Source organism: Kogia breviceps, chromosome 1, assembly GCF_026419965.1.
Source record: "Kogia breviceps isolate mKogBre1 chromosome 1, mKogBre1 haplotype 1, whole genome shotgun sequence".
Lineage (NCBI taxonomy): Eukaryota > Metazoa > Chordata > Mammalia > Artiodactyla > Physeteridae > Kogia > Kogia breviceps.
Window position 1 is genome coordinate 90,771,174 of NC_081310.1, and position 27,456 is coordinate 90,798,629.

At 47.7% G+C, this 27,456-nt stretch overlaps 4 protein-coding genes across 9 annotated transcripts; 2 read left to right on the forward strand and 2 right to left on the reverse strand.

The window, feature by feature from the left end:
- The first annotated feature begins 8 nt into the window (after positions 1 to 8).
- FCER1G (Fc epsilon receptor Ig) lies at positions 9 to 3,653 on the forward strand. The gene is made up of 5 exons (XM_059067674.2): positions 9 to 502; positions 2,385 to 2,476; positions 2,635 to 2,670; positions 3,110 to 3,130; positions 3,285 to 3,653. The coding sequence occupies exons 1-5, from the start codon at positions 190 to 192 to the stop codon at positions 3,345 to 3,347; spliced, it is 525 nt and encodes a 174-aa protein (XP_058923657.2). The 5' UTR covers positions 9 to 189; the 3' UTR covers positions 3,348 to 3,653.
- A 2,281-nt stretch (positions 3,654 to 5,934) lies between these two features.
- APOA2 (apolipoprotein A2) lies at positions 5,935 to 7,167 on the reverse strand. Its single transcript, XM_059067661.2, has 4 exons — positions 7,148 to 7,167; positions 6,917 to 6,992; positions 6,496 to 6,628; positions 5,935 to 6,120 (listed from the first exon to the last, which is right to left on the reverse strand). The coding sequence occupies exons 2-4, from the start codon at positions 6,966 to 6,968 to the stop codon at positions 5,994 to 5,996; spliced, it is 312 nt and encodes a 103-aa protein (XP_058923644.1). The 5' UTR covers positions 6,969 to 6,992; positions 7,148 to 7,167; the 3' UTR covers positions 5,935 to 5,993.
- A 1,867-nt stretch (positions 7,168 to 9,034) lies between these two features.
- Positions 9,035 to 13,664, forward strand: TOMM40L (translocase of outer mitochondrial membrane 40 like). 6 transcript variants are annotated; one of them, XM_059067418.2, is made up of 10 exons: positions 9,035 to 9,188; positions 9,409 to 9,659; positions 9,951 to 10,018; positions 10,319 to 10,411; positions 10,687 to 10,788; positions 10,936 to 11,041; positions 11,233 to 11,355; positions 11,469 to 11,545; positions 11,738 to 11,840; positions 11,980 to 13,664. In XM_059067418.2, exons 2-10 carry the CDS (start codon positions 9,545 to 9,547, stop codon positions 12,117 to 12,119), a joined length of 927 nt encoding a protein of 308 aa, XP_058923401.1. In that variant the 5' UTR covers positions 9,035 to 9,188; positions 9,409 to 9,544; the 3' UTR covers positions 12,120 to 13,664. The 6 variants fall into 6 exon arrangements, with proteins under 6 accessions (XP_058923401.1, XP_066895877.1, XP_066895882.1 ...); XM_067039776.1 differs by having other exon boundaries at positions 9,053 to 9,188; positions 9,509 to 9,659; XM_067039771.1 differs by having other exon boundaries at positions 9,110 to 9,178.
- On the reverse strand, positions 12,816 to 17,031 carry NR1I3 (nuclear receptor subfamily 1 group I member 3). Its single transcript, XM_067025373.1, is given in 14 exon segments — positions 12,816 to 12,890; positions 12,892 to 12,976; positions 13,840 to 13,948; positions 14,143 to 14,179; positions 14,181 to 14,224; positions 14,227 to 14,253; positions 14,349 to 14,440; positions 14,442 to 14,498; positions 14,530 to 14,618; positions 14,842 to 14,940; positions 14,942 to 15,012; positions 16,643 to 16,693; positions 16,696 to 16,757; positions 17,024 to 17,031. Coding segments are annotated over 14 exon segments (876 nt in total). The 3' UTR covers positions 12,816 to 12,845.
- Between the last annotated feature and the right edge of the window lie 10,425 nt (positions 17,032 to 27,456).

The window sequence follows — 27,456 nt, forward strand, 5'->3', positions numbered from 1 at the left end:
TTTCCCTTACTTCCTCCCTGCCCAAACCTTGCTGCCCACACTAATTGGTAAACTCTTCAAATCAAGACTGGGTACAAAGTTCCAGGTGGGAGAGAAAGGGGCTATCATGAGGTCTGGGGCAAGTTATCAGAGCTCTGTCTCTGAACAGGGCTAGAGTGAGATGGTGGGTTTAGATAGCCTTTCCCAAGGATGGGTGTTGCCTCTTTCCATGGTAGCAGGGGCTTGGTCACTGAAGGACGGAGACCTAGGAGAGCAGATCTCCTAGCTCCCTTAGTTGGCCCTTCCGGGAGCCGCCCGGTCTCTTGTGCAGGAAGGGGAAGGGGCCAGAGCTTAGAGGAAGGCGTGGCAGGAAGGGGGCAACTCTGTGGTCAGGGAGCTGCTCGCAGAGCACAGCTGCACAGTGCCATCAGAGCGTCCGATCCCCAGCTCATGGCCCCTCAGCCCCTGCCCAGGATGTGTCCAGCAGTGGCCTTGCTCTTACTCCTTTTGGTTGAACAAGCAGGTAAGAGGGTTTGGTGAGGGACAGCGAGCTGGGCTCCAGGGTGGGAATCAAGGGCATGTGTCTGAGGGCTGAGGCAGGGACAGACAGAGGGAGGCTGGCACGGGGAGGATGGGCACAGAGACCCTGAGGCTGCTCCTGCCCAGTCTCTGTCAGGGCGCAGGAATTGTAGTTCCCTCCTTTCTTGTCCCCTTCTTACTTTTTCAGGACTAATCACACATAAGTCTTCAGTTTGGCAGAGGAGGGGAGTTGGGTGTATGACATGAAAAGCTGGTCTGGGGAAAAATTCCGTTTCCCATGATCAGCATTTTCTGTGGGGTGCCTTTGGTCTTATCCACTGGGAGCTGATCTCTAGCTGGTTAAATAATATTTGTAAAGCCCCCTTTAGGAAGGCAGGGGCCTGTCCTTGTGTTTAGGAGTGAGGCAAGGATAGCCAAGTACGTGATTGCGGCTTCTATGGGTCATCGCTAAGGCACAGTTGATGTGAGGGTGGGCAGCATACAATGCCCAGTTCCAGAGAGCTGAGCGTCAGCTGAGAAATGGAGGCAGAAATGGGAAGTCCTCTGCAGCTCTGAGGCTCCAGGCGTTCTCTAAACTCTCCTCGCTCTGTCTGGGTTGTCTGTGTTTTGAAGAGGGATAGTTACAGCTGGGGTTCAGGGAGGAAGAGGTTAGTGAAACTTAAGGGAAAGTGGGGAAATTAAAAGAGATGGACTGGGATGGAGTTCCACCAGCCCAGCTGTGAAGATGGAGGGAAGGACTAAGTGAGCGGCCAGTCTGCTGCCATGGGACGAGGGAGCAGGGGCACTGAGGCATAAAAGAGAGGGCACAAACTTGGAAAGCAGAAAACCTGAATTTGAGTTCCAGCTCTGGCACTTAACGCTGTGACCCTAAATGAATTACTTAGCTTTTCTGAGCCTTGGTTTCATCATCTACAAAATGGCGATGATGTTTCCCTCATGGGGTAGTTTTGAGATTTATGTAATACCGTGTGTGAAAGAGCGTCACAGAATAAAACGTACTTCACCCATAGGTCACATGCTTGTGAGCCCTTCTGATAGGGGTCAGAGCAGATAGAGGCTGGAGCTCAGACTTTATTTGATTTTTTTCCTTGCACGAAACTTCCTCTCTCAGTGGCCCGGAATGAGTAACCGGGCAGAGTACCCGGAGCCGGAATCCATACAGCTTGTGGTCATTCCCTTGAGCCTGAGCTAAGACACTTGCTCAGCCTTATGTGCAGAGCCATTGGTATCTATAAGGCCAAGGAAAGCAGGCACCTTTTTACATATTACATACATATTTTTTCATATTTAAGTGTCTTAACTTGGGGGTGCAAAAAGCGATGTGGCTGAGGCTAGATGACCCATAATAGAGTGATTGCCTTCCCTCCTTTCCTCAGCTCACATCCTTCCTGTCCAGCCCTTAGCCATAGGTCACAGGACTTAGCAGAGACACCACTGTGGTTTCTTTGCTGAAATTTGTCACTGCCTCCGTTCACTTTACCCCCACCCCCGGGCTGAGGTTTTGGTCTTGGCTCAGTGAACTCAAATGGGTCCCTTGAGGGCTATGGAGTGCTCAGTGGTGCCTGAGGAACCCACAGTGCTAAAAAGAGAGGGTTAGGGGCCGAGGGGGAAGCTCTCAACTCCCAGAACCTATAAGTTCCATCACAACAGAACTGTTCACACTTCCTGTCCTACCCCTACCCTAGGGTGAGGAAGAAGGGGGCGAGTTGAGAGAAATAGGAATCTAGAGAGGAAGATGAAGTTTCTTCCCTGGGACGGTGCCCTTCCAAGTCTCATCCTACCTCCCAGAGCCCTTTCTTTCTCTCCTCTGAGCACCAGATCTTTCCTGCTGCCCCTGAATCCATGGGTACCCTCTGTTCCCTCAGCGGCCCTGGGAGAGCCTCAGCTCTGCTATATCCTGGATGCGATCCTGTTTTTATATGGTATTATCCTCACCCTGCTCTACTGTCGACTCAAGGTAAGGCTGGGCAGTGTGGGGTGAGGACTGGAAGGAGAAGTGTGAGGGTGGTGGCAGCATGGTTCCAAAGAGAGGGAATAAAAGGTTCCCGTACAATGTTTGGAGGTGGGGTTGGGCCACTAACTTCACCTTTACTAATGGCCTTTCCCCTACTCCAGCTGCAGGTGCGAAAGGCAGCTACAGCCAGCTATGAGGTATGGGCCCTTCCTTAATTGGGTATCAACAATTTTTCAGTCTCTCAGCCCTTCTGGGGCTTTAGCCTTGGGATCTGCGGCCTCTGGGGGGCATGGGACTCAGGTGCTGATCTGTATAAGCTTCAGAGGTCCCCCCTCTTACCTCATCCTACCCACCCTGCCACCTAGCCAAATCACAAGTAAAATATTCAACAGGTGACGAGGAAGAGTCAAGTGTAGAGTGACAAGGAGTACATGAGAGAGTTGTATGTTGTGTGTATATGTGTGTTGGTAGCCATATGGGCAAATGTGCATTCATGCCCCAGAGTATCCATGGGAGTGCCCTCTAGCCCAAGGGGGCCAGCCACCCCTGGCCACATACCTCCCTGGGTAGGGAAGAAGATGCTGAGGGGCCCTGGAGATGTGGGTCTCTAATGCCTTGCCCCTTTTACCTCTGCAGAAATCAGATGGCATTTACACGGTGAGTGAACCTGCCTCCTAACCCCAGCCCCAGGAAGTCAGCAGAAGAGGGTGGGCTTTTGAGTGAACTTTGGAAGAGGGAGAGCCTCTGGGGGTAGGTAGGAGGTGCTGTGATGGGCTCAAGCTCCTGACTATCCTCTGACTTCCACCTCCAGGGCCTGAGCACCCGGAACCAGGAGACTTATGAGACCCTGAAGCATGAGAAACCACCACAGTAACTTTAGAACAGATGCCCTTGGTCACTTCCTCTTCCAGTCTCCTCCCAGCCCTCGTAGCTGGCATCACATATGCCTCCCCGCCGTTAATGCCAGCTGACCCTATCCCTGTAATGACGCTATGCCCCCCATTAATAGACACCAGTGGTTCCTCCTCCCTGTCAAAGACCTCAGATGCTCTTCATTAATGTTTATATTCTAGTCTCACCTCTTAATGCCAGCCTTCTCCTCTTCCCCATCCCCAACTCCCACTAAACGACGGGAAGGGAAGGGATGAACATCAATAAAGTTACCACAGACTGGACTCTATTCATTCATTCATTTAACATACATTTACTCAGCCTCTACTAGCCTAGGCTGGATGTTGAAGATATCACAAGGCAAATCTAGTTCCTGACCTTCCATAACTCATAGTCTAATAGACCAGAGCTGTTCTGCTTGATTGAGGGATGAATGCTGACTGTGATTGGGGGAAGGATGAGACCCTTGACCCCCAGGCTCTCTAGCAGGGTGCTAGGGCAGGGAGTCTAGGCACATTAAGAGACATTTGAACCCAAGGAGTGACTTCTGCACCCAGCTTGGCCCTGTGTGTCTGACAACTGAAACAAGGTTGGGTTGCAGAGAAGCCTGGCTGTCCAACCCCAAAGAGTCACCAGTCCAGATCAGAGTGGGCTTCAGGGAGCAGTGTAGCACAGCTCGCAATATACATGCATATGGGCATTAGCATAGCTGAAAAGCCAAACATGCAGAAGGGACGGTGTGACCAAAGCTTGTGTGATGCTCCCAATAGAAGGTTTTATGGGAACAGTGTTTTCAGTGGATTCTGGGGCAAGAGGGACCTGAGGGAGCCAGGTCTGGGTTGGAGGAGGGTAAGGCAAAGGGGAACAAGTCAGGTCCAGATGGGAGGCCAGGTCCTCCAACTGCATGGGTGAGTGGTGAAGGAACCCCCCTTCTCATTGCCTGTCCTGTTTCTAGGCAGGATTCCCTGGTAGTATCTGACTCCCATCTGATGCTGCCAGTTTTACCTCTGATCCAGCAGCCCTGTCCAAATGGGTCCAGAGTCTCCAGGCTTACCCCTAGCAACCCCCTATGCTGGGCAATACTTTGTACTGCACGGTGACTTACACTTTTCAATGTGTTTTCCATCTTGTTGTACCATTTGATCCACCCATTAACACTGTGAGGAAATTCAGGCTCTTTGAAGTTAATTAACCTGTCCAATGTCATCTTGCAAGTGATGGACAGATCTCTGTCCCTGCACTTTTTTCCACATGAGGAAAAAAAAAAGATACTCAGAAAGAAAGTAATCATGAGTGGTAAGGGTCTTAAAGCCCAGACTGAAGAGGTTGATCAGTATACAGAAGAGTGGGGGAGGGTTAGATTGGGAGTTTGGGATTGACATGTACACACTGCTATAGTTAAAATAGATAACCAACAAGGACCTAGTGTATAGCACAGGGAACTCTGCTCAATACTCTGTAATAACCTAAATGGGAAAAGAATTTGAAATAGAACAGATATATGTATATGTATAACTGAATCACTCTGCTGTACACCTGAAACACAACATTGTTAATCAAGAAAACTCCAATGTAAAATAAAAATTAAAAAAAAAATATATATATATACAGAAGAAATTGGAGCTATCTCTGGTGTCTGGGGAAAAGGTGATTTCAGATGAGATATGAGGAATGAGTCAGGGTAGAGAAGTAACTATTTTAAATATAAAGTGGAAGTAAACTTTTATTGAAAAATGCCCATTTTCCCATTTGGGGATTGTGAGTCTCCTGCATCAGTCCAGCCTGACCTCCATTCCATTTTAATTTAATCCAGGTATCACAGCTACCAAAATTTCTCAAGTCCCACATGTCCATCAAGTTGGAGACCTGTTAGGCCTTTAACTGGCTACCACATCTACTAGTTCCAGGCTCTAAGATGGCTACCAGAACTTGGATCAGTTCCATGAATAGCACCCAGATAATAATAGTGGGGGAGAGGCTTGGAATGGGTGTTCCCAGACAGGGGGTCTAGGTGAGAGGTTTCAAATGGAAGGATTAGAGCACCTTCAGGGAGAAGAGTCTTTTATTGCAGGATGGGGGGAAGCACAGTGTTCCCTTGGCTCAGAAGGGAAGGGAGGGGCCTTGGGTGACACCTTTGGGCTCATTTTTGGGAAGCTTTCTCCTCTTCATAGTATAATAGAGGAAATTCTGAAGGGTGCTCTCATTTCCCGTGATCTCCAGGAGTCTAGGGATTCAGTTCATGAATCTTTCACGCCTTTCAAGGTACCATGTCCACAGCAAAGTCTCTTTAGTTTCTCCTGCAGGGCCATTCCCAGGCCTGTAGACAAATTCCTGGGGTTTGCAGAAGAATCACAGGCACCCCTACCCTGTCATTTCCATCACTGGTCTCTTCAACCCTTTCTCCACCCCTTCACACCAAAACCCCTCTCCTGTTAGAAGCAGATTTCTCTTTGTTCTCCCTCCTACTCCTCCTCCACTTCCCCTACTTTTCCCAGTCCCCAAAACATACCAGGCTCACAACTTGATTCTTTCAATATTTATCGTAGAAAACAAGGAGTAGGTAGGAAGAGGAGCTCTAGGCCTGGCCAGTGGGTGTTCCAGGGGCCAGCTGGGGATGGAAGACAACAGTCTAGACAATGCACTTGGCAACAGGCTGTGTTTTGAGGTCCATAAAACTGCTCAAGAAGTTAGCCAGATCAGTTCCAGCCTTCTTGACCAGGGGCGTCAGCTGCTCCTGTGCCTTCTCAAAGTAGGTCCTGGATATATGAGGGATTAGAAGTCAGAATGAGGGACTGGTAGGGGCCTTCTTGGTAGTGGGAGGTGAGACCCAAGTCCCCAAACTCTAGTGCCTGGTCTATCCTGGCATGGCAAAGCTCCTAGGAGGAGAGGCAAGCCCTCCGCTGGGCAGAGGAACAGATCATAGAGAGAGAAATTCAAAGCCCAGTTCCTGCTACCCCTATCTGTCCAAGAGGTCCATGGGATCTGTGGGGTGATGAAGGAATTTTCTCTACAGTTTAAACCTCATCCTCACTAACCCCCACTCTTTAGCTCAATGTTCTGTAGGACCTCCCAGCTTTCCCTCTTTCTCTCCATAGCCCCCTGGTCCGTGAACCCCCTTTGTTGAGACTTACTTGGCCTGGATTTGAAGCTCTGAGCCCTTGGCCTTCTCCAGCAGGTCCTTGCCATAGTCGGTCACAGTCTGGAAGTACTGAGAGAACAGGCTCTGCAGATTCAGCTCCTCTGCCTGTCTCCGAACCAAAGCCCCTGCACATACACAGAAACACACACACACACACACACACACACACCCTCAGTCGAGTCCCCAACAATGAGTCCCACATCTCTGCCAGTATTCAGCCTCAGCTCTCAGCTTTCTCCCCGAACAGGTATCCAACTCCAGGTCTTTGGATGCGCTTTCTGGGCTTTAGAGAGGCAATGATATTTCTTTTATGCTCTCTGGTTGCCAGACCTGGGCATAGGAGAACAGACAGATGGGCAGCTAGGACCCAAGCACTTTTTCCTCCTTGGGACCCCTCTTCATATCACACCCACCTTCAAGGCTACAGATGGTAAGGAGCAGCACAGTCATTGCAAGCAGCTTCATGGTGTTAATGGAAGGGAAAGTGGCCTGTGAACAGGTGGGGGCAGGGAAGGTCACTGAAGCGAATGGGCTTCAGCCCCTCCCCAGAGACCCCTACCTACATGTCCATGCCAACCTGGCTCCCCCCCTTTCTACAGTTAAATCTTCGGATGCTGCCCACACCTCTTACTCCCTTACTTTACCTAGTCAGCGTTGCTGTCCTTGCCGTCTGTGCCTGGCCTGGATAGGGAGGCAGGGGCTATATATTTGTATGCTTCCCCACCCCCCTGTCAGGTGACAAGTACTTTGGAGGAGTCCAGTGGGGCAGGGGCTATACTGGAGTAAACAAGTTAGAGAAATGGGGGGAGGAGAGGACAGCACATAGGGGACTCATGGTGAGGGGGTAGGAGGCAGGAGGTGCAGGCCTTAATGGATGCCAAAGGGGTATACTTTAGGCTTATTCAAGATCCATTCCTTTGGGGTTTGGGCCCAGTAGTCCTTGGATTTGAATGCTTCAGGAAGCAGGATTCCTAGTTTTTTTTTTCCCCTGGAAAGCTCTGACATATCAAGCCCTCAGCCCTTGGTATCTTTGTCCCATTAGGGGTATATTTCATCTCCCAACCCTATCCCCCATCACTGCAACTTGGCAGAGAGGTATTGGGGAACAGAAGAAAGGGCATAAAATCAGAGACAGGGGTGAGGGGAATGCAGGTTAGGACAATAAGTGTTAGGGCCAGAGGCCAGGTGTGATTGACTCTGTACCTTTTTGAGTTAATGTGTAATGAATGAGATGGGAGAGAAAACACTAGAGCCCAGAATGACCTTCATGAGTGCTGATCAGTGAGCACAGCCCACCCCCAATAAAACAAATACAGAAAGCAGCCGCTGCCCTCCCCCTGGAGTGCTCTGGCAGGAAAAGAGGTGAATGAGAGGCTTCTACCAAGGATAAAGGTTGAAGGTCTCTGGGCATTTGATCACCTTACCAGTTCTAGGCAGTGGTCAGCCAATATGAGTCAGCAGGAGCCATAGCATCTCTCTGACCAAGGCCCTGACCCTTGTCCCAGCCCTGACTGTGAGGGAAGCAGAGGTGCATTCCCCAGGCCCAAGGTATTTGAGTGAAATCAGCTAAATAGATATCAGAAGTATTTGTATCTTTCATCCTTTTGCCCTCAAAGTATACGTAGAGCATGCCTGAGAGATGGGAGTGGTGATGTGAGAGCTAGTGGGGAGGCAACCAGAGCCTAAGAAATCTTATTCTATCTTCAACTATTCCCCTGTGGAGCACTTAGTTCTTGAAGGGCACTCCATTGACTTGTCTGTAGCTTTGGAGTGGAGCGCATTGAGGGCAGAAGTCCATATTCCTCTATGTTATTTGCCAACTCTGCCTAAGGAACCAGGGAAGGAAGGATTAACTTCAGGGGTCAATTGTTTCAGGGAATAGTTCTGCTAGAATTAAGGCTGCAGCCCCTGCTCCTCTACCCCAAATTCTCACACCCATTCCCATTCTACCAAGAGGACAAGATAGCCAACTTTGAGAGGTGCAGACCTCCAGGAGGGAAGTGTATGTCCATTTTCCTACGGAGAGCTGTACCTGTGCGTCGAACTCATTTGGAGGTGTACTGTGTACTGTTCAGGACTGTGAGGAGGAGTCCCCAGGGCCTGGGAGGGTCGGCGGGGGGGGCGCCTAGGGGCGTTCCGAAGCAGTGTTCGAAAGAAGTTTTCACAGTCGTTCCTTCCGCCATCCTTCACAAAACGCGTCTCCAGGCTATATGGTGGAGGGAACTTCGGTGGCTCAAGCTCCAAGATGCTCCCTCTAGTGTCTTGCACGCTCAAAGGTTTTTCCCGACCTTGGAAAGGCAGGGGGACCTAAGGCCATCTACTTTAGTAAGTCTAAGCAGCTACCAACAAGTCCCGTCTGTCTCTGCAGTACCGGGGTTGGAGCTCTCAGGACGGGAGATCTGCCACTCCTTTGCGTCCTCCTCTCCCACTGGCCCATGCTCAGCAGCCAGGCAGCTTTTTTTTTTTTTTTTTTTTTTTTTTTTTTTTTTAATCGATTGGGCGGAGCCCAATCAAGGGAGGGTTGGGTCTCTGAAATCTTTCTTTCGCCCGGTTCCAAGATGGTGTTCATGACTACGCTGGGAATACAACGTGAAGCCGCAGTTCTGCCATCATTCAAGATGGCTGCCCCCATCAAGATGACCGGGGTGTGCCTGGGGGAAAGGGGCAGCATGATGGTATGAGACGGTAAGGGTTATTGCTCCATTGCAAGCCTCGCCTTGAGGCATAGGAATGAAGAGCAGAAAGGCTAGGAAGCTGGGTGAGGTCTGTGATGGAGGCTAGGATTAGAGAGTGGGGGAGGGTACAGGGGTGACAGGTGGGGGTGAGGGATTAAAGATGGGATGGGAGTGTGCCCGGGGTTCAAGCTCCCCATCGGTGCCCTCTCCCCCCACTTTTCCTGTTCCAGGTCTAGCGTCGGACCATGTGGAAGTTTCTGGGACTGGGGAGCCGGATAATGGCGGGTGGGGCCCGTGCGGGGTAGAGGGAGCAATAGCGTCCTTTCCCAGGCGAACCCCGGCCCCTCCCCTGACCTCTGGACTGAAATGGGGAACACGTTGGGCCTGGCACCGATGGGGGCTTTGCCCCGCCGGAGCCCCCGTCGAGAGGAACCTCTCCCCAACCCTGGGAGCTTCGATGAGCTGCACCGGCTATGCAAAGGTGAGAACTTGGCATCTGGTTGTCTCAAGTTGAAGGGACAGGGAAGGGGAGGGTCTTGAATGGTGGGTGTCCAGTGATGGGAGCAGAAAAGGGGAGATCACAGCTGGGGCGTGCAGCCTCAGGGAGGATCAGGTGCTCAGTGGAGCAGAGCACTTCCTGTTACAGGACTTGAAAGGAGGTCAGTTCCTCCAAAGCAGTTTCTATGGGATTGAAAGGGGAGACTACTTCATGGGGTAGGTGTTCCTTGTCTGTTCTTATTCCTTCCCTTCCCCTCCCCTCCATCCGCTTCAGATGTATTCCCAGCACAGATGGAGGGAGTGAAGCTCGTTGTCAACAAGGTTCTGAGCAGCCATTTCCAGGTGCTCCCACTTTTCTGGCCCCTCCTTTCAATTCCTCCCTGCCTGTCTCTGGACCCTCTTCTCCTTTCCTTTGTGCTCCAGCCTTAGCCAGGCTATATGGGACAAAGAGAGAGAATATGGGGGCTCTCTTTACTTCCTTTGCCTGTGGGGCTTGTTGCTTTTAATCTGGTGACCCTCTGTATATGTTGGAATGTTTGTGTTTCTTAAAAGACCTGCTGGATGGGGACAAGATGAAGGGTGGGATGGGGGATTGAAATAGAGCAGAAATGCTCTCTCCTCCATTAACTTCTTTTTCCTCAGGTGGCTCACACTGTGCACATGAGTGCTCTGGGCTTGCCGGGCTATCACCTCCATGCGGCCTATGCAGGGGACTGGCAACTTAGCCCAACTGAGGTGAGGGCTCCACACACCTGGGTTATCTCCCCAAAAGCCCAGCTAGGACCCAGGTGTAGAGGAGGAGGAAATGTGTGTGTTATGGGGAAGAATGGGCAGGGCATCTCTGTGTTTCTGCTGAGTGGGAGAGGGTGGGGAAACCTTTCTGTGATGAGCTGGGAGTTTGTCCTGTGGCTCCGCTAGGGGGCGCTGGGTACCGTTAAAGCAAGCCAACATTTGGATTTAGGCTGAATGGTACCACCCAGCTCAGTCTTACTCTGGACACTCTCCAACAGGTGTTCCCCACTGTGGTCGGGGATATGGACAGCAGTGGCAGCCTCAATGCCCAGGTCCTGCTTCTCTTGGCAGAGCGGCTCCGAGCCAAGGCTGTCTTCCAGGTGACCCAAGGTTCCTGCCTTCATCGACTGAAGCATTTCCTCTTTCTCCCCCATGAGTGTCCTGCTCTGGGGGCTCAGGGGGAGGAGCAGAGGCAACAGTGATCATAAAGAGGGAGGGAGATTTTACTTCTCCCTCTCCCTACCCAGACGCAGCAGGCCAAGTTCCTGACGTGGCAGTTTGATGGCGAGTATCGAGGAGATGACTACACAGCCACTCTGACCCTAGGAAATCCTGACCTGATTGGGGAATCGGGTGAGGAATTGGTACAGGGTTCTTTTTGTCTTGGCTTCCCACTTGCTAATGCTGGCTATGACTCTTCATTGTCTGTACAGTTCAGGGATTAGAAAAGAAACTTTCTGGGGCAGGCTGGGGTAGGGGGGCTGCTGGGGGGTGAGGTAGAGGGCCTGTCTCTATGAGTGACTCCATGTCTCCCCACCCCACAGTGATCATGGTCGCTCACTTCCTGCAGAGCCTCACTCATCGGCTGGTGTTGGGAGGAGAGCTAGTTTATCACCGGCGGCCAGGCGAAGAGGGGGCCATTTTGACACTGGCTGGGAAGTACTCGGGTATGGGGTGAGGAGGAATAGTGACAGGGAGGGAAATTCTGGACTTGGCTGGGGTCCTGGCCCGTGTTCTATTACAGTAACGCTCCTTTTCACTTGTACTTTGGTTTTGACAGCTGTACACTGGGTAGCTACCTTGAATGTGGGATCAGGTGGGGCCCATGCAAGTTATTACCACAAGGCAAATGAACAGGTGAGTCTACTGATCCCATCCCCTGCTGCAACGAGTCCCTCCCAACCTCCACAGGCCCTGCTGACCCACTATTCTTCCTACCCTCGCTGCATATACGGTTCACGCGCACCTTCATTCTGCTGATACCAGGTCAGGACTCCTCTAGTCTTCACTGAGACAGGTCTCTCTCCCATCCTTGCCCATGGTTCTCAGGTTCAGGTTGGAGTGGAGTTTGAGGCAAATACGAGGCTACAAGACACAACTTTCTCCTTTGGTTACCACCTGACTCTGCCCCAGGCCAACATGGTATTTAGAGGTGAGGGTTATTCCGATGACGCTCGGAGGTGCTGAGGGATTGGGGTGGGGGACAGCGGGAGGGAAGCTCCACCTTACTCTGCTGACCCCTTTCTCCGAGCCCTGTTAGATAACCTAGTGTATATCCTCTTCCCCAACAGGCTTGGTGGATAGTAACTGGTGTGTGGGTGCTGTGCTGGAGAAGAAGATGCCCCCCCTGCCCGTCACCCTCGCCCTGGGAGCCTTCCTTAATCACTGGCGCAACAGATTCCACTGTGGCTTCAGCATCACTGTGGGCTGAGGTTGTCCCAGAGCCAGCCCCCATAACAGCTGGAACCTCTGAGTCAGGTGCCCTGGGGCCAGGAACTAGGCCCCCTCTCAAGAGCCCACCTTGCTGGGTGACCTCTAGGTCCCAGGAGCAGAGTGGGGACAATACATGCCCTCCTCCGAACTGGAGCTGCCACAGAGGCAGCTGCTGAGGCAGTGGCTTGAGGCTCCCACCTCTGCCATCAGCCCCAGTTTCATCTTCCCATACTCGTATGGCTCTGGACTAAGAGAGAAGGATTAAGGGGTCAGTCTGGCTGCATATTCTCCGCTCACTCCCACCTCCTTCATTTCCTTATGGATTAAAGCTCCTAGCCTCTTCCTCTTTAGAGCAGAAAAATCTGCATGGGATTAGCTCCCCATCCTGTTTTCCATCCCAGAGTTTCCCAAGGCTGGGAAAGAAGGGCTGAAGGGCTAAATCTTTGACCTCAGAAAGTGGGGCCCACCTATTCCCAGATGGAACTTCTTTACCTCTTAGCCCTGAGGCTTCCTCCTTCCCCGTCTTCTGAGCTTCCAGAGAACAGCTTTGTCCCCATGGCCACCTGTCATTCTCCCCATTACCGCATGAAGAGGCAGATATTGCTTTAATCTTTCATTGCAACCAGTGGGCTCCCTGTTTACTGGCTCCAGCCTCTGGTCCGAGCATTTTCCCCTTTCCAGTCCAGCGTGTCCAGGTGGGCTGGGGAAGGAGGCGAACTGGACCTCAGCTGCAGGTCTCCTGGAGCACTGGCACCATGGTGGACAGCCCCCTGGATGTTCTCGATTTGGTACCAACACGCACTGTTAATGCTTCGGAGATCAGCCAACAGGCCCAGCAGCTTCGCATATAGAAACCTTTGGGGTCACCAGGGAAGGAGGAGAGAGATAGGCAGTTGAGAGTCTTATCCTGAGGCCCTGACCCCCTAAACTGCCTCTCTGTGAAGCTAGGTCTGAGCACTAGGGAAAATATTCTCTGATGTGACAAATGTATCAAAAGTTCCAAAGGTCCCCAGTGGAGCCTCTATCTGACACTGACTTCTCTCACCATGCCGTTTTTCTTGAACCCAGAGCTCAGAGGGCCTTGTGTGAAGAAAGTCCCAGACTTTGCCAGATATTCAGCTGTGTGAAATCTGAGTATCTGGCCTTCTAGAGCAGGTTCTAGAAGGTGGGTGTGTTCTATGGTATAAAGCAACCCTCTTCTGGCCAAACTGGTACATGGAGGAATAAGCAAAACAGAAGTGGAGTGTACTTCAGAGCCTGGTTAGATCATGGACTGTTGAACCAGGGACTGGCGTTGGCCATGAAACTGAATAACCATAACTTCAAGGGGAATGAAAAATTAAAGGAATTGGACCAATGGAGAGGAGGGGAAGGGCCAAGGAAAGAGAGTGAACAAGATTCTTGAAAGGCTGTTTTAGTCTGGAGGAGTTGGATTGGTGAGGTGATGGATGTCATCAATCTCAGGAATGCTATTATACCGAGCCTGTGAGCTACTACTTTGCATCTCTCCTGAATAAAAAAATCTGGAAAAAGTGAGATGAAACAGCAGTAGGAGCAATTTGAATGCCGGAACTCTATGAGATGGGAGGAAATGACTAGACCCCCAGGGGCCCTGGTTTCCCAAAGGAAAGGACAGTAAAAGCACTCATCCTGAATTCAGTGTCTCCCTAACTCCTTCCCACCCTGGTGCAGCCTCCACGTGCCCAGTCCCACTGTACCAGTCCCGGGGATTTTGCTGCTGGCCTTTGATATAGCTCTGCAGAGTCAGCGCTCTCTCCTCTTGCAACTGATCAGTCCCCTCTTTCTTGGTTATCCCAGGCCGGTCTGTTAGATAGGGAGTGGGGAAGGACAAGGTGGGAGGTTGCGGGTGGCCTGCATGGTGCCCTGGGGAGCCAAGACTGGGATAGACCCATTCCACAGGTTTGAAGACTAAAAGGCCTGGATGGATGGATTCAGGGAGCTGGGAGTTTGGGCAGAGGTGGTGGAACAAAAGCTTCTGGTCTTTGAGGGATGCTTCCCAGGGGAGAAGAGGGCCATGGCAGCCATGAACACATACTCCAGGCTCCTGGAGCTGCAGTCAGCGCAGTGTCCTATGGAAGCCGAGAACTCCAAAAACTCTTCCTAGAACCCCACTGTGGGAGATACCAGGCTTAGGAGCCTTCGGGTCACCTCGCCACATACCATACTGAAGGGATGCATGCCCTCTACTGTTCTAGCACCATCTCACCATGCACTCCATCTTCTACTGTGTAGCGAAGAGGCCCGCAGAGGAAGTTTTGTGTTGGGAGACAGAAAGTGGTATTGAGTGCAATGTGACATTTCTACAGCTGCTTCCTTGAGAAGGGAGATCTGGTCCTCCATGGGCCAGAGCAGGAAACCTGCTCTTTAGACTCTAGCCTGAACTTCAGAGAGGGAGAGGAACTCCCAGGTCTGATTGAGATACTTTGAAAAGCTGGGAATTCAAGACCTGGTGATGGATGAACAGAGGAGCTGGAGGCTGCAGAGATCAGAGCCTGGGTGAGAGGCCCTGGTCCTAGGGATCTCTTTTAGGCCTCTCCAGCTTTATCTTGGAAGGGTTCCGGGCTAAGGAGTCTGCCTTGGCTGGGGTTCTGGAGAAGTCCTGTCCTCTATTGGTGCGTGGCACCCAGCCCCCTCCCTCAGGCCAGCCTCCTTGGGCACCCTTTTGGTCATATTTCAGCTTGAATCCTGTAAATGCTCACCCTGAACTGCACAAACTGGTCAAACGTGGCGCCCACGTGGCGAGTCTGGGCCCCAGCAGTGTCTGGACTAGCTCTGCTACTCAGCTGCATCGATGCTTGCTTGCTGTGCCCGTCGCTGGGCCTGTCTTGCTCCCTGCAATGCCCGGGCTTCTGCCGATGGGACCATTGTGCCTGGGGAAGGGATGTGACAAAACTATTGATACTAGCAGAGAGCACCTTTCTCTGTCAGCCCCTGGTCTGGGGCCCTCGGACACTCTGCGTAATGAAGGATGCGGGGAGGGAGGAGAGTTCTTGAGGCCTCCTTGGGCTTGGCTGAAGTCTCAGGGGCTCCAGGTGGTAGGGGATTCCTGTACACTTTCCCAGACCTGTGAGTCACTGCAGCAGAAAACAATGCACTGTGGGAAGGGAAAAAAGGATGGACGATAAAGTGGGAACAGTATAAGGAGATGTTTGGCTTCTGGGGGAGCACTGAAGAGGGAGGGCTCGTGATATCAAAAACATCACCTTATGTTTGCATAGCTTTATAATTTCAAAGCTTCTGAGGTTAAGTCTCACTGAATGAAACAATCCTGTGGGTGGAGAGGGCAGGTGTTATTGTCCATATTTTTCAGAAACAGACTGACATTCCAGTGACAGGTCCAAAGTCACAAAATACTTATGTGATGTAGACTGAATTCAAGATTTTTTAAAATTTTTTATTTTATTTTTATTTTTTGCGCTGTACACGGGCCTCTCACTGCTGTGGCCTCTCCCGTTGAGGAGCACAGGCTCCGGACCCACAGGCTCAGTGGCCATGGCTCACGGGCCCAGCCGCTCTGCGGCATGTGGGATCTTCCCGGACCGGGGCACGAACCCGTGTCCCCTGCATCGGCAGGTGGATTCTTAACCACTGCGACACCAGGGAAGCCCCTGAATTCAAGATTTTTTACTTCTACAGTTTCCTTTCCACTGCTCCGTATTGAAAAGCAGTGTGATGTCATGGAGAAAGCAAGGGTCTGGTGAATACTGACTCTACAACTTTTCAGCTGAGTGAGCTTGGACATGTTGATTTCTGTTACTTTAAGTTGATTACGAGTTACATTATCTTTTGGGGGCAGAGCCTTATTACCTGGCACAGAGAAAAAACATTAAATAATTCAACAATTATCAAGTACCTACTAAGTGACAGGCACTATATTTGAGAGACGGAAGAGTAAAAGCAAGCCATATAAATATCTAGGGGAAGAGCATTCCAGGTAGAGGCAATGGCCAGTGCAAGTATATGTTACAACAGTCTTGAGAAGAGTGTGCTTGGTGTGTTTGAGAATGGCCTTGACGTCAGTGTGGCTGGGATGGGTTGAGCAAGGGGAAGAGTAGGAAGTAAAATCTGAGAGGTGGTATGGAGGAGCTGGACCATGAGATCATGGACCATAAGAGAGAGGAGGAGCCCTTGGAGGTTTTGAGCAGAATAGTGACATTGTCTGACTTGTTTCAAAAAGCTTACTCTGGGGCTTCCCTGGTGGCGCAGTGGTTGAGAGTCCGCCTGCCGATGCGGGGGACACGGGTTCGTGCCCCGGTCCGGGAGGATCCCACATGCCAAGGAGCGGCTGGGCCCATGAGCCATGGCCGCTGAGCCTGTGCGTCCGGAGCCTGTGCTCCGCAACGGGAGAGGCCACAGCAGTGAGAGGCCCGCGTACCACAAAAAAAAAAAAAAAAAAGCTTACTCTGCCTGCCCTGTGGAGAATACGCTGTGGGAACAAGGGCAAAGCATAGTCAGTGGAGGGACATAGTGGATTCTCGGGATGGTAGAGGGCCAACTCACTGTCCTTCTTCATGCCAGCATCTAGGCACTTCTGCAACCTGCAGGCTGGGCCTTGTTGACCTTCCAGCTTCCAGCAAAGTGGCACGTGAGACTGGTGCTTTTGCTGACTATTCGCCTGAGAGGACAGAGTCATTGTGAGGGTTGGGGACGGCAACGAGCAGGTAGGTATGTGAGGGGCTGAAATGAAATGGTCAAAAAGAAACCCTGGTGGTAATTCCCTGGCAGTCCAGTGGTTATGAAACAGGAGGGAAGGGGGCAGGGCACAACCTTTGAAAGAATGACATAGCCCAAGGACATGACATAAACTGATTAGAACCAAATGGGTCCAAGAAGGCAGACAAGCCGAGTTCCACTAGACCTTGAGCCTCAGTATACGCTCACTGTAACATATCAGCAAGCTAAATGACACACCCACAGGTGCCATAACAGTTCCACGGCTGACCATAAGGATCAAAAAGTGGGTGGTGGCCCAGTTCCTGGAAATCCTTACCCCTTCCCGAAATAGCTGGAATACTCCTCCCACTTATTAGCCTATGAAATTACCCACTCCTATAAAAACTGACAATCCCATACCCTGGTGCATTTCTCACCTTCTGAGATGGCCCACACTCTGTCTGTGGAGTGTGCTTCTCTCTAAATAAATCCACTTCCTACCTATCGCTTTGTCTCTTACTGAATTCTTTCTGCGATGAGACATCAAGAACCTGAGCTTCATTAAGTTCTGAAACCAGGTATGTGATCTCAGTTGGAAGACCGTAGATTTTGGCCGGGTTCGAGTCCTGGCCGAGAGGGTTCAAGTCCCAATCTGGGTCTAGGCTGGGTTCGAGTCCCAATCTGAGGTGCACGGTTTCCGTTAGGACTATGTGCTTTCACTGCTGAGGGCCTGGAGGTCAAATCCCTGGTTGGGGAACTAAGATCCTGCAAGGCAAGGGGCCAAAAAAAAAAAAAAAAATCTGTGGTGACATGGGCTACTCTGAGCTGGGCGCAGAGGTCCCTAGGGGTAGAGAGGATACAATACATCTCAAACATTTCCATGGGGGCACAGAATCAGTCAGGAAAGCCTAGTTGATGCTGTACTAGTTTGGTGCTTTGCAGGTAGTGAGTACCCTTGACTAAGGGGTTGTGTCCATAGGACAAGCACTCAGCCTTCCCTCTGTTATTTTGCCTCATGTTTATACAAGTGTTGAGGGTGGCAATTTGTAGCATGCTAGCCACAGGGTAGTTAGGCTTCAGGATGCAGGAGTGATGTAACTGGACAAGCTTGGGCATGTTCCAGGGCTTAAAGGCTGCCTGGCAGGCAGTTTGGGAGGGCGTTTCTGTTGGAGAGGAGGTACTCACCTGAAGAAACCCTTGCAGTCCTCAAAAGTCAGGGCATGGAAGTGATTGCCTGTGGCTCAGTTCCTGCGCACCACACAATTCCTCGGCTCATCTTCCTCACTGGCCATGGCTTCAGGTGTTGCAGTGGCTGTCACAGGCCCTTGAAAGTCAGAGGGGTTATCAGTCAGCTCTGGACCACCCTTGACCTTCTTCCCCTTCTGCAGAGCCTCTTCCCAAACCTGCCCTCGGCCTGACCCCCTGCATTATCTGTACTTTATTGCTTTTAGTCTCTGGACCCCGAAAGTTTTCCTACCTGCTTCTCTTCCCACTCTGACCCTGCTTTCCCCTTGAGCTCAAGAGCTGCTAGTGTTTAGAGTTAAGGATTACGGCCCTCAGTATCTGGAAAACAAGGCTAGAAACTGCTCCTTATCAGATCCATGTAGATTTTCCCTATTGCTGAGGAGAGAGGGAGAGAGCAAGCTTTTTCACATGCAGTATGTCAACAGTAAAAGAATAGGCATAACAATTGTACAAAGCTCCCAAAAGGAAAGTTTTTCAAAAGGGACTGGGGTCTAATTAGGGCTTATGTAAAGAGCTAGAAGAGGTCCCACTTCCCAACAAGGGGGGGCTGAGAATTAAATCAGAATGGCCTCTAAAACATTAGATATATGGGATTGATCTGGGGGCTCTTGCACCAGAGCTGGCATCATGGGAGTGTGCCCTGTGCAGTCACACAGGCTCTGTGCTCAGAGGGATCTTGGGCTTGGTTTAATGCTCTGATGTTGCCGCTGTCTTGAAATTCTTTTTTTTTTTTTTTTTTAATAAATTTATTTATCTATTTTTGACTGCGTTGGGTCTACGTTGCTGCTTTCTCTAGCCATGGTGTGCGGGCTTTTCACTGCAGTGGCTTCTCTCGTTGAGGAGCGTGGGCTCTACGCGCGCGGGCTTCAGTAGTTGTGGTAATCGGGCTCAGTAGTTGTGTCACACGGGCTTAGTTTCTCTGCAGCATGTGGGATCTTCCCGGACCAGGACTTGAACCCGTGTCCCCTGCATTGGCGGGTGTATTCTTAACTACTGTGCCATCAGGGAGGTCCTGTCTTGAAATTCTTAATCATGTTTGAACAAGGAGCTCTGCATTTTCATTTTTCAGTGGGCTCTGCAAATTATGTACCTGGTTTGTATGGAGCCAAGATGAAGGACATCTAATTAATAAGTTTAGAATCAGAAGTAGGAGCCTTCACTGGGGTTGTCTAGTGCTCTATAGACACTGAAGAATATTTTTGCAAGTGTAAAAAGTGTGTATGTGTCCAGATGGCCAAGAAGCATTTGAAAATATGCTCAACATTGCTAATTAATAGAGAAATGCAAATCAAAACTGCCATGAGATATCACCTCACACCAGTCAGAATGGCCATCATCATAAAGTCTACAAACAATAGATGATGGAGAGGGTGTGGAGAAAAGGGAACCCTACTACACTGTTGGTGGGAATGTAAATTTGTGCAGCCACTATGGAGAACAGTATGGAGGTTCCTTTAAAAAAGTAAAACTAGAGCTACGGTATGATCCAGCAACCCAACTCCTGGGCATATATCTGGAGAAAACCATAGTTTGGAATGATACATGCACCCCAATATTTATTGCAGCGCTGTTTACAATAGCCAAGGCGTGGAAGCAACCTAAATGTCCATTGACAGATGAATGGATAAAGATGTGGTACATATATACAATGGAATATTACTCAGCCATTAAAAAGAATGAAATAATGCCATTTGCAGTAACATGGATGGACCTGGAGATTATCATACTGAGTGAAGTAAGTCAGACAGAGAAAGACAAATATGATATTGCTTCCATATGGAATCCAAAAAAAATGATGCAAATGAACTTATTTACAAAACAGAAACAGACTCACAGACATAGAAAACAAACTTACAGTTACCAAAGGGGAAAGATGGGAGGGAAGGATAAATTGGGAGTTTGGGATTGACAGGTACACTCTACTATATTTAAAATAAATAACCAACAAGGACCTACTATATAGCACAGGGAACTCTGCTCAGTATTCTGTAATCAGCTAAATGGGAAAAGAATTTGAAGAAGAATTGATATATGTATATGTATAACTGTATCACTTTGCTGTACACCTGAAATCAACACAACATTGTAAATCAACTATAGTGCAACATAAAATAAAAATTAAAAAAATTAAAAGGTGGGAATTTCTAAAAGAAAAGTGGGTATGTGTGTATACACATGCACTCTCTTTCCCAACCTTTATGAACAGAAAAAGTAATTTCAAAAGTTATTTGGATGTTTTGGTGATGGGTAACATGTTGGATACATCTATGTTGGATAAATCCTATCCCACACACACTGGAATAAGGTCCAAATCTTAGTCTTTCACTTTGAAAGGTCTTTTTCACTGTACATTTCCCTGGGTGTTTGTTGTTTCTGCACTAATATAGTCTTCTCCCACTAGAATACAACATTTTTTCTTTTTTTTTTTTTTGCATATCATCTGCTTCTTCAGTTAAGGGTTAAATTATAATTAATGATGCTCTAACAGTGAGTTAAAAGCCCAAGTGGAGGCTAGAGCCATAAAAATACACTTAGAGAGACAGAGACAGAGAGAAGAGATTGGGTTAATAAGATCCTTGTTTAGGTCCCCTTCATCTCAAATAGATGCAACATCCAACTATGTATAACTTACTGCATTTTGAAGTAAGCTGAGCTCCAGAGAACACAGGTGCTTGGATCTGGTCCTTGGGAGTCAGTGAGCATATTTATGCATATGCATCTGTTGGTATCTTTGCTTTAGTGAGACTCTGTGAGAATTCATACTAACTCATTCAATCAAAAAATACTGACTGAGAACCTACTATGTATTAGACACTAAGGATAAAAAAGATGAATAAGATGCTCTCTTGCCCTCATGGAGTTTAAAGGTGCTAGTGGAGAGACAGACCTTTAAATAGATATAAAGAAATATAATCAGTAACTGCCCTGGTGGTCCAGTGGTTAAGACTCAGCACTTCCGCTGCAGGGGGTGCAGGTTCGATCCCTGGTTGGTGAACGAAGATTCAGCATGCGGGCGGCACGGCTGAAAAAAAGAAAGAAAAGAAATATAATCCTATCACTGATGACGCTATGCACAGAGCATTCTGAGACTACAGAAGACGGGCACCTAATCCTGCTTTGGCAAAGAGGTGTTGAGGAGGAGGCAGGAAAGTCTTCCTGGAGGAGTGACGGCTGAGGTGATTTTTAAAGGCTAATGAGGAGTTAGCCATATACAAATAAAAGGTAGTTCGGGTAGAGGGTACAACCTGTGAAGTTCAAGAAGCCAGATACAAAAAAGTTAATATGGTAGAACCACGAACAGGTCTTTCTTGCTGGAGCATAACATTTCAGGCTGGAGTGGGAAGAGAAAAGTCTAGAGAGATGGGGTATGAGGCTGAGATGTAGGCAGGGCTGGTTCACGGGAGACCTCGTGTGCCAGAGAAAGCAGCTTAAGTCCATCAGGAAGTTTTTAAAGGGTAAGATGGGAAATGACATGGTCAGATCTATTCTAGATATCCAACTACTGGCTGTTTGGAGGATAGATTTGAGGGGGCAGGACTGGAGGCAAAGAAACCAGTTAGAAACTCGTGCCATAAAGTAGGTGAGGGATTAAGCCTGATCTAGGAGAGTGGTAGGATATAGTGGAGGAGAGGGTTTTGAAAAATACATGGGAGGTGAAATAATTGGAACTTGGTGATTACTAGAATGTCTAGGTTGAGAAAGAGGAAGAATTAAAGATGACTCCAGGTTCCTAGCATGGGTGATTGAGTGGATGGTGGTACCACCAACTGGGTGAGAGACTACAGGAGGAGTATAGGGCCCTCCCTACTTGGGTCCCTATCCTTTTCCACAGTTGCAGATTTACTCTAGCAATAAGTTATTAAGTACCCACTCTGTGGTGAGGCACTATGGAAAGGGATAAAAGAGAGGGTTCCTATTATCAAGGAATTTACTGTCTGATTATGGAGATTGCATAAGTAAATGGAACTCCTAGATCTTACAAGGAAATATATAATCAAACTCTAAATTGTGTGGTAAAGATCATGTATCATATTATAGGTATTAATTGCTTCATTAATTTGTTCTTATTATGAGCAGCGTACTGTGTAAGAATCCTTACCAGTGTTAACCCTAAAACATAAGTAATATCACCACTTTACAGATGAGAAAACTGAGGCCAGAGAGTTTAAATAACTTGTACAAGCATTACTATACCCAATAGTTTATTAGATGACTTCACCTGGATGTCACATAGGCATCTCAAATTCAGTATATCTACAGTGAAGCTTTATGATCCCTAAAGCACAAGCAACATAATAAAAAAAAGAAGTGGTACTGCATCAAACTAAAAAGCTTCTGCATAGCAAAAGAAATGATCAACAAAATGAAAAGGCCACTTACAGAATGGGAGAAAATATTTGCAATCCCCACTTCTGTTAAGGGGTTAATATCCAAAATAAATAAGGAACTCATACAACTCAATAGCAAAAACCCCAAATAATCCAATTTTAAAATGGGCAAAGGACCTGAATAGACATTTTTCCAAAGGAGATATTCAGATAGCCAACAGGTACATTAAAATGTGCTCAACATCACTAATATTTATGGAAATGCAAATCAAAACAACAATGAGATATCACTTCACAACTGTTAGAATGACAATCATCAAAGACAGGAAATATAAAAATTGTGAATCACTATGTTGTACATCTGAAACTTATGTAATACTGTTCATCAACTATACCTCAATAAACACACACACACACACACACACACACACACACGAAAAAAGAAAAGAAATAACAATTGTTGGTGAGGATGTGGAGAAAAGGGAAACTGTGTGCACTGTTGGTGGGAATGTAAATTGGTACAGTCACTGTGGAAAAGAGTATGGAAGTTCCTCAAAAAATTAAAAATAGAACGACCATATGATTGAGTAATTCCACTTCTGGGTACCTATCTGAAGGAAACAAAATCACTGTCCCAAAGGTATAGCTGTATCTCCATGGTCTTTGCAGCATTATTTATAATAGCCAAGACATGGAAACAACCTAAGTGACCATCAATAGATAAATGGATAAAGAAGATTTTATATATATATATACATAAATAATATATAATATCTATTTAATATATGATATATATTTAATTCAGCCATAAAAAAGAAGGAGACGCTACCATTTGTGACAACATGGATGGACCTTGAGGGAATTATGCTAAGGGAATAAGAGAAAGACAAATACTGTATAATCTCACTTATACGTGCAATCTAAAAAAAAAACCAAACTCGTTGACTTCCCTGGTGGTCCAGTGGTTAAGACTCCGCGCTTCCACTGCAGGGGGCACCGGTTTGAACCCTGGGAGAACTAAGATCCCGCATACCACGCAGGGCGGCCAAGAAAAAAAAAAAACCCAAACTCATAGAAATAAAGATCAGATTAAATCAGATTGGTGGTTGGCAGAGGTGGGGGGAGAGGTGAAGCTGGTCGAAAAGCACAAACTCCTAGTTATAATGTAAATAAATTCTGAGGTTGTAGTACACAACATGATGACTATAGTTAACAATAGTATATTGTATATTTAAAGGTTGCTAAGAGAGCAGATCTTAAAAGTTCTCATTACAAGGAAAAAAATTGTAGCTGTGAGGTGAATCATTTGACAATATATACATATTAAGTCATTATGACGTACACCTTAAACTTATGCAATGTTACATGTCAATCGTACCTCAATAAAACTGGAAAAAATACAAACAAAATGGAAATCATTGTCACCTCCCCACAAACTAATTTCTCCTACACAACCTAACTTGGTGACTATCCCAACATGAGGAAGTATTGGGTTGGCTAAAAAGTTTGTTTGGGTTTTCTTCTAAGATGTTATGGAAAAACTCAAATGAACTTTTTGGCCAAGCCAATAGAAAGAGCATGTGGCTTGGAGTTATACAGACTTAAGTTCAAATTTTGACTCCAGCTCATTACTTTTTTTTTTTTTTTTTGATTCCTTTCCTAATTATTTGAAGTCACTGAGACCCAGCTCCAAGGGAGTCAGATATTATCAGGCTGGGCCATTCCCAGACTGGGGAAGGGAGGCTGACTTCCTTTTCCTAGCTCAGTACTGATTTAGGGAGAAGTTCAGGCTAGAGGAGAGATGCTCTGGCCCAGGACTGCCCCTTCACCTGGGGCCCAGGGATTGCCCTGAGCCTTCTTTTTTTTGTTGTTGTTTCCTGACCAGGGATTGAACCTGTGCCCTCGGCAGTGAAAGTGCAGAGACCTAAACTCTGGACTGCCAGGGAATTCCCTGGCCCTGAGCCTTCTTGTTCTTGGAGAAGTCCACCTTGCAGTTCTTTGAGATGGGGTTGTCTTAGGAACACACCTCTCTGACCTTGCTCTTCTTATGTACAGAAATGCTCCCCAGGCTTCATGGTCTCTCCCACTGAGCAGACTGAGACTGGGGGATGTGCTGCAGGATGCCCCTGGCATTCATGATGAACAGGCTTTCAGGGTTAACTGATGTCCTTACCCTCTTCCAACAAACCTGTCCTAGGCCAGGCTCTGAAAAACAACTGTGTTGGTTGTAGCCTAGTAGGTTAAACTCTCTGAACTTTGGTTTTCTTATCTGGAAAAAAGGGTTTAATGATACCCACTAGCTGGATTTGTTGTGAAGATTAAATAAAGTGATATATGTAAACTTCCTTACACAGTGCTTGGAACATGGAAAGAAGTCAATACATATTCATTCTCTTACCCTCTTCCTTTCCTTCTTTTCCACTGCTACCCTCTCCTTGATGTCAAACCAGAAGTCGGGGAGTCACCTAGCCCCTTTTCTCTCCCTCCCTAATAAAGATCAGATGCCATGCCCTGTCATTCCTGTCTCCTGGCCTCTACATGCCCACTACCTCTTAGCTGAGTTCAGGCCCTCATCATTTTCCACTTATCACTGCAAGTAGTGGAATTAAATTATTAAATTAAATTATTCTCCCTAAGACCAGCTTCATCTATTTCCAACCCATCCTCCATGCTGTTGCTATTTCTAAAATGCAAATTTGATCATGTCTCTCCCCTGCTTAAAATTCTTCATTTGCTTCTCATCACCTTTGGGATAAAATCCAATCTCTTTGGCATGCCACACAAAGTGCTTTGTGATCTGGCCCCTATTATCACTCTGCCTTCATCTATCCCACTTCCCTCCCCTGACCTAACACATCATACTTTGTGCTTAAGCACTTAGAGTTCCCTGAACAAGCTATGCTCACACACCTCTGAGCATCTGCCCTTATTATTCGGCCTGACTGGAACTGCCACATACACCCCACTTCCAAGCCACCACACATCCCCCCCAACCAGGTCCTCTTGATCCTTTTGGCCCTTCGGACCTGAGTACAGCAGATCACCTCTGGGAGCCTGTGGGTTAGAGCTACACATCTGCTCACACATTTGTCACAGCACTTATCACATTGCAGAGCAACTGTCACTTTCTGACTGTCAATCAACTGTGAGTCGAAGTCAAGAGCTGCATCTTTTATTTTTGGATCCTTAGGGTCTTGAATACTCCAAGCACAGATAATAAATGTTTACAGAGTGAACAAATGGGCTGGGATATGAATTAAGGTCTGATTCCAAACTCATGCTCATTCTATGTGGCATCATGTTATTATTTGTGAATGCATTCATTCATTAAACAAATACTTAATGGGTATCTATTTTTCCAGGCATTTTTTAGTAAGGTACATTCCATGTCATCTGGGTACATTTCCTGTTTCCCTCTTAGCTTCTGTCTTTCACAGCTGATTATCTTTTGCTGTTCTGAGTTTCTGACAGGATACTCATTAGTCTTTTAGTCTGATTCCTGATTCCTTTCTGACTTCTGAACAATTGCTCCCTGCTGTTCTTACCTGCCATGTTTGCAGTTGACATGTCGTCAACCTCACTCAGGTGTCCACTGAGCCAAATTTCCAGTCTGGGCCTGCTTTATCCTATTTGGCCTCCCAAGTTTGAGCACAAACACTTCTTTGAATAGGAAGGGTTCAGGCTACCTCCTTTCCTTTGTACCTTGTAATCTGGTTTTGATCTTTAAATTCACCAAAGATCTCCGGTGACCTGTTGAATTCAATGGGCTTTCTCTTATGTTTCTCCCAATCAACCTCCCTATTGCTTTGACTCCCTGACAACCACATTATCTTCTTTGAAATGTCTTTTCTCCCTAGCCTCTATGATGTTATGCGTTCCTGATTCTCAACCTGTACTTCTAATAGCTCTTTTTTCTTTCTTCTCTATTGGATTCTCATTTTTCCTAAGGCTATTGGTTATGGAAAACTATGGGTTTTTCTCTAAGGCTCAATTTCAACCTCCTCACCTTTATTTTTCTATGTTCTTCCCTAATAGTTCATCTAGTCACAAGGCTCTGGTAAAATGTAAAAATAGCTCACATTTTAGCATCACAGTTTACAGAGTGCCTTTACATACCTGATTTCATTTATCCTCATTCTAGTATGTGAATGTCTTCACAAATTAACTCCAGTTCCATGCATGGGATCTGGCTATTCTTAGTAGCTCCTTATGATGCCTGTTCAGATTATTATTCTCATTCTATTCTTTTTTCTGGACTTTCACTGCACTTGCCCAGACTTCCACCACAGCACCCATAATAATATTGCACCTTCGTGTTCACATGACCATCTCTCCCCTTCTAGACTGTAGGTTCTATGTCATGTGGGTCTTCTTTTCCCAATACCTAGCATAAGTCCTGGCCATAATGTGTGTTTAATAGCCAGTGAATAATTGAATAACTCCCAATTTTCTGGTCCCGATTCCAAGAGTCACTTTGTTTTTTTTTTTTTTGTTTTTTTTTTTTTTTTTTTTTTTGCGGTATGTGGGCCTCTCACTGCTGTGGCCTCTCCCGTTGCGGAGCACAGGCTCCGGACGCGCAGGCCTAGCGGCCATGGCTCACGGGCTTAGTTGCTCCGCGGCATGTGGGATCTTCCCGGACCAGGGCACGAACCCGTGACCCCTGCATCGGCAGGCGGATTCTCAACCACTGCGCCACCAGGGAAGCCCCCAAGAGTCACTTTGAATCCTCTCCTAAATCTTTATTGATTCCTTATGCCTTATGTTTCTTGATGTTGTCCCTTTTCTTCTGTTACTGTCACTATAGTCACCCAGACTGTTGCACTTTGTACAATTATGACATCCCCATCTTTTTCTCCCTGCTCTTGGTCTTTGTCTTGTCAAATCAGTCCTATGTTTTCCTTGCACGAATAATCTAAAAATGCCATTTGTACAAGGGTAAGGTTTAAATTCCTTATTCTGACATTCAAGGCCCTCACACATCCCCTGCCACTTCCCTATCATAAACCTCAGTCTTCTTTCACCATTTTTTTCTTGTTAACACCCAGATGTCAGATCGACACCCTTTCCTCCTTCCCCCCTTCCTTCTAG

What these genes read in the sequence shown, in the direction of transcription:
- APOA2 (XM_059067661.2), bottom strand. Translation starts at nt 6,968, where the DNA reads ATGAAGCTGCTTGCAATGACTGTGCTGCTCCTTACCATCTGTAGCCTT. An exon ending in TACCATCTGTAGCCTTGAAG is followed by an intron (nt 6,629 to 6,916) that starts GTGGGTGTGATA and finishes GTGTATGTGCAG; the next exon opens with GGGCTTTGGTTCGGAGACAG. An exon ending in GAGCTTCAAATCCAGGCCAA is followed by an intron (nt 6,121 to 6,495) that starts GTAAGTCTCAAC and finishes TCATATATCCAG; the next exon opens with GACCTACTTTGAGAAGGCAC.
- TOMM40L (XM_059067418.2), top strand. Translation starts at nt 9,545, where the DNA reads ATGGGGAACACGTTGGGCCTGGCACCGATGGGGGCTTTGCCCCGCCGG. An exon ending in ACTGGCTGGGAAGTACTCGG is followed by an intron (nt 11,356 to 11,468) that starts GTATGGGGTGAG and finishes TGGTTTTGACAG; the next exon opens with CTGTACACTGGGTAGCTACC. An exon ending in GGCCAACATGGTATTTAGAG is followed by an intron (nt 11,841 to 11,979) that starts GTGAGGGTTATT and finishes CTTCCCCAACAG; the next exon opens with GCTTGGTGGATAGTAACTGG.
- FCER1G (XM_059067674.2), top strand. Translation starts at nt 190, where the DNA reads ATGGGTGTTGCCTCTTTCCATGGTAGCAGGGGCTTGGTCACTGAAGGA. An exon ending in CCTTTTGGTTGAACAAGCAG is followed by an intron (nt 503 to 2,384) that starts GTAAGAGGGTTT and finishes CTGTTCCCTCAG; the next exon opens with CGGCCCTGGGAGAGCCTCAG. An exon ending in CAGCTACAGCCAGCTATGAG is followed by an intron (nt 2,671 to 3,109) that starts GTATGGGCCCTT and finishes TTACCTCTGCAG; the next exon opens with AAATCAGATGGCATTTACAC.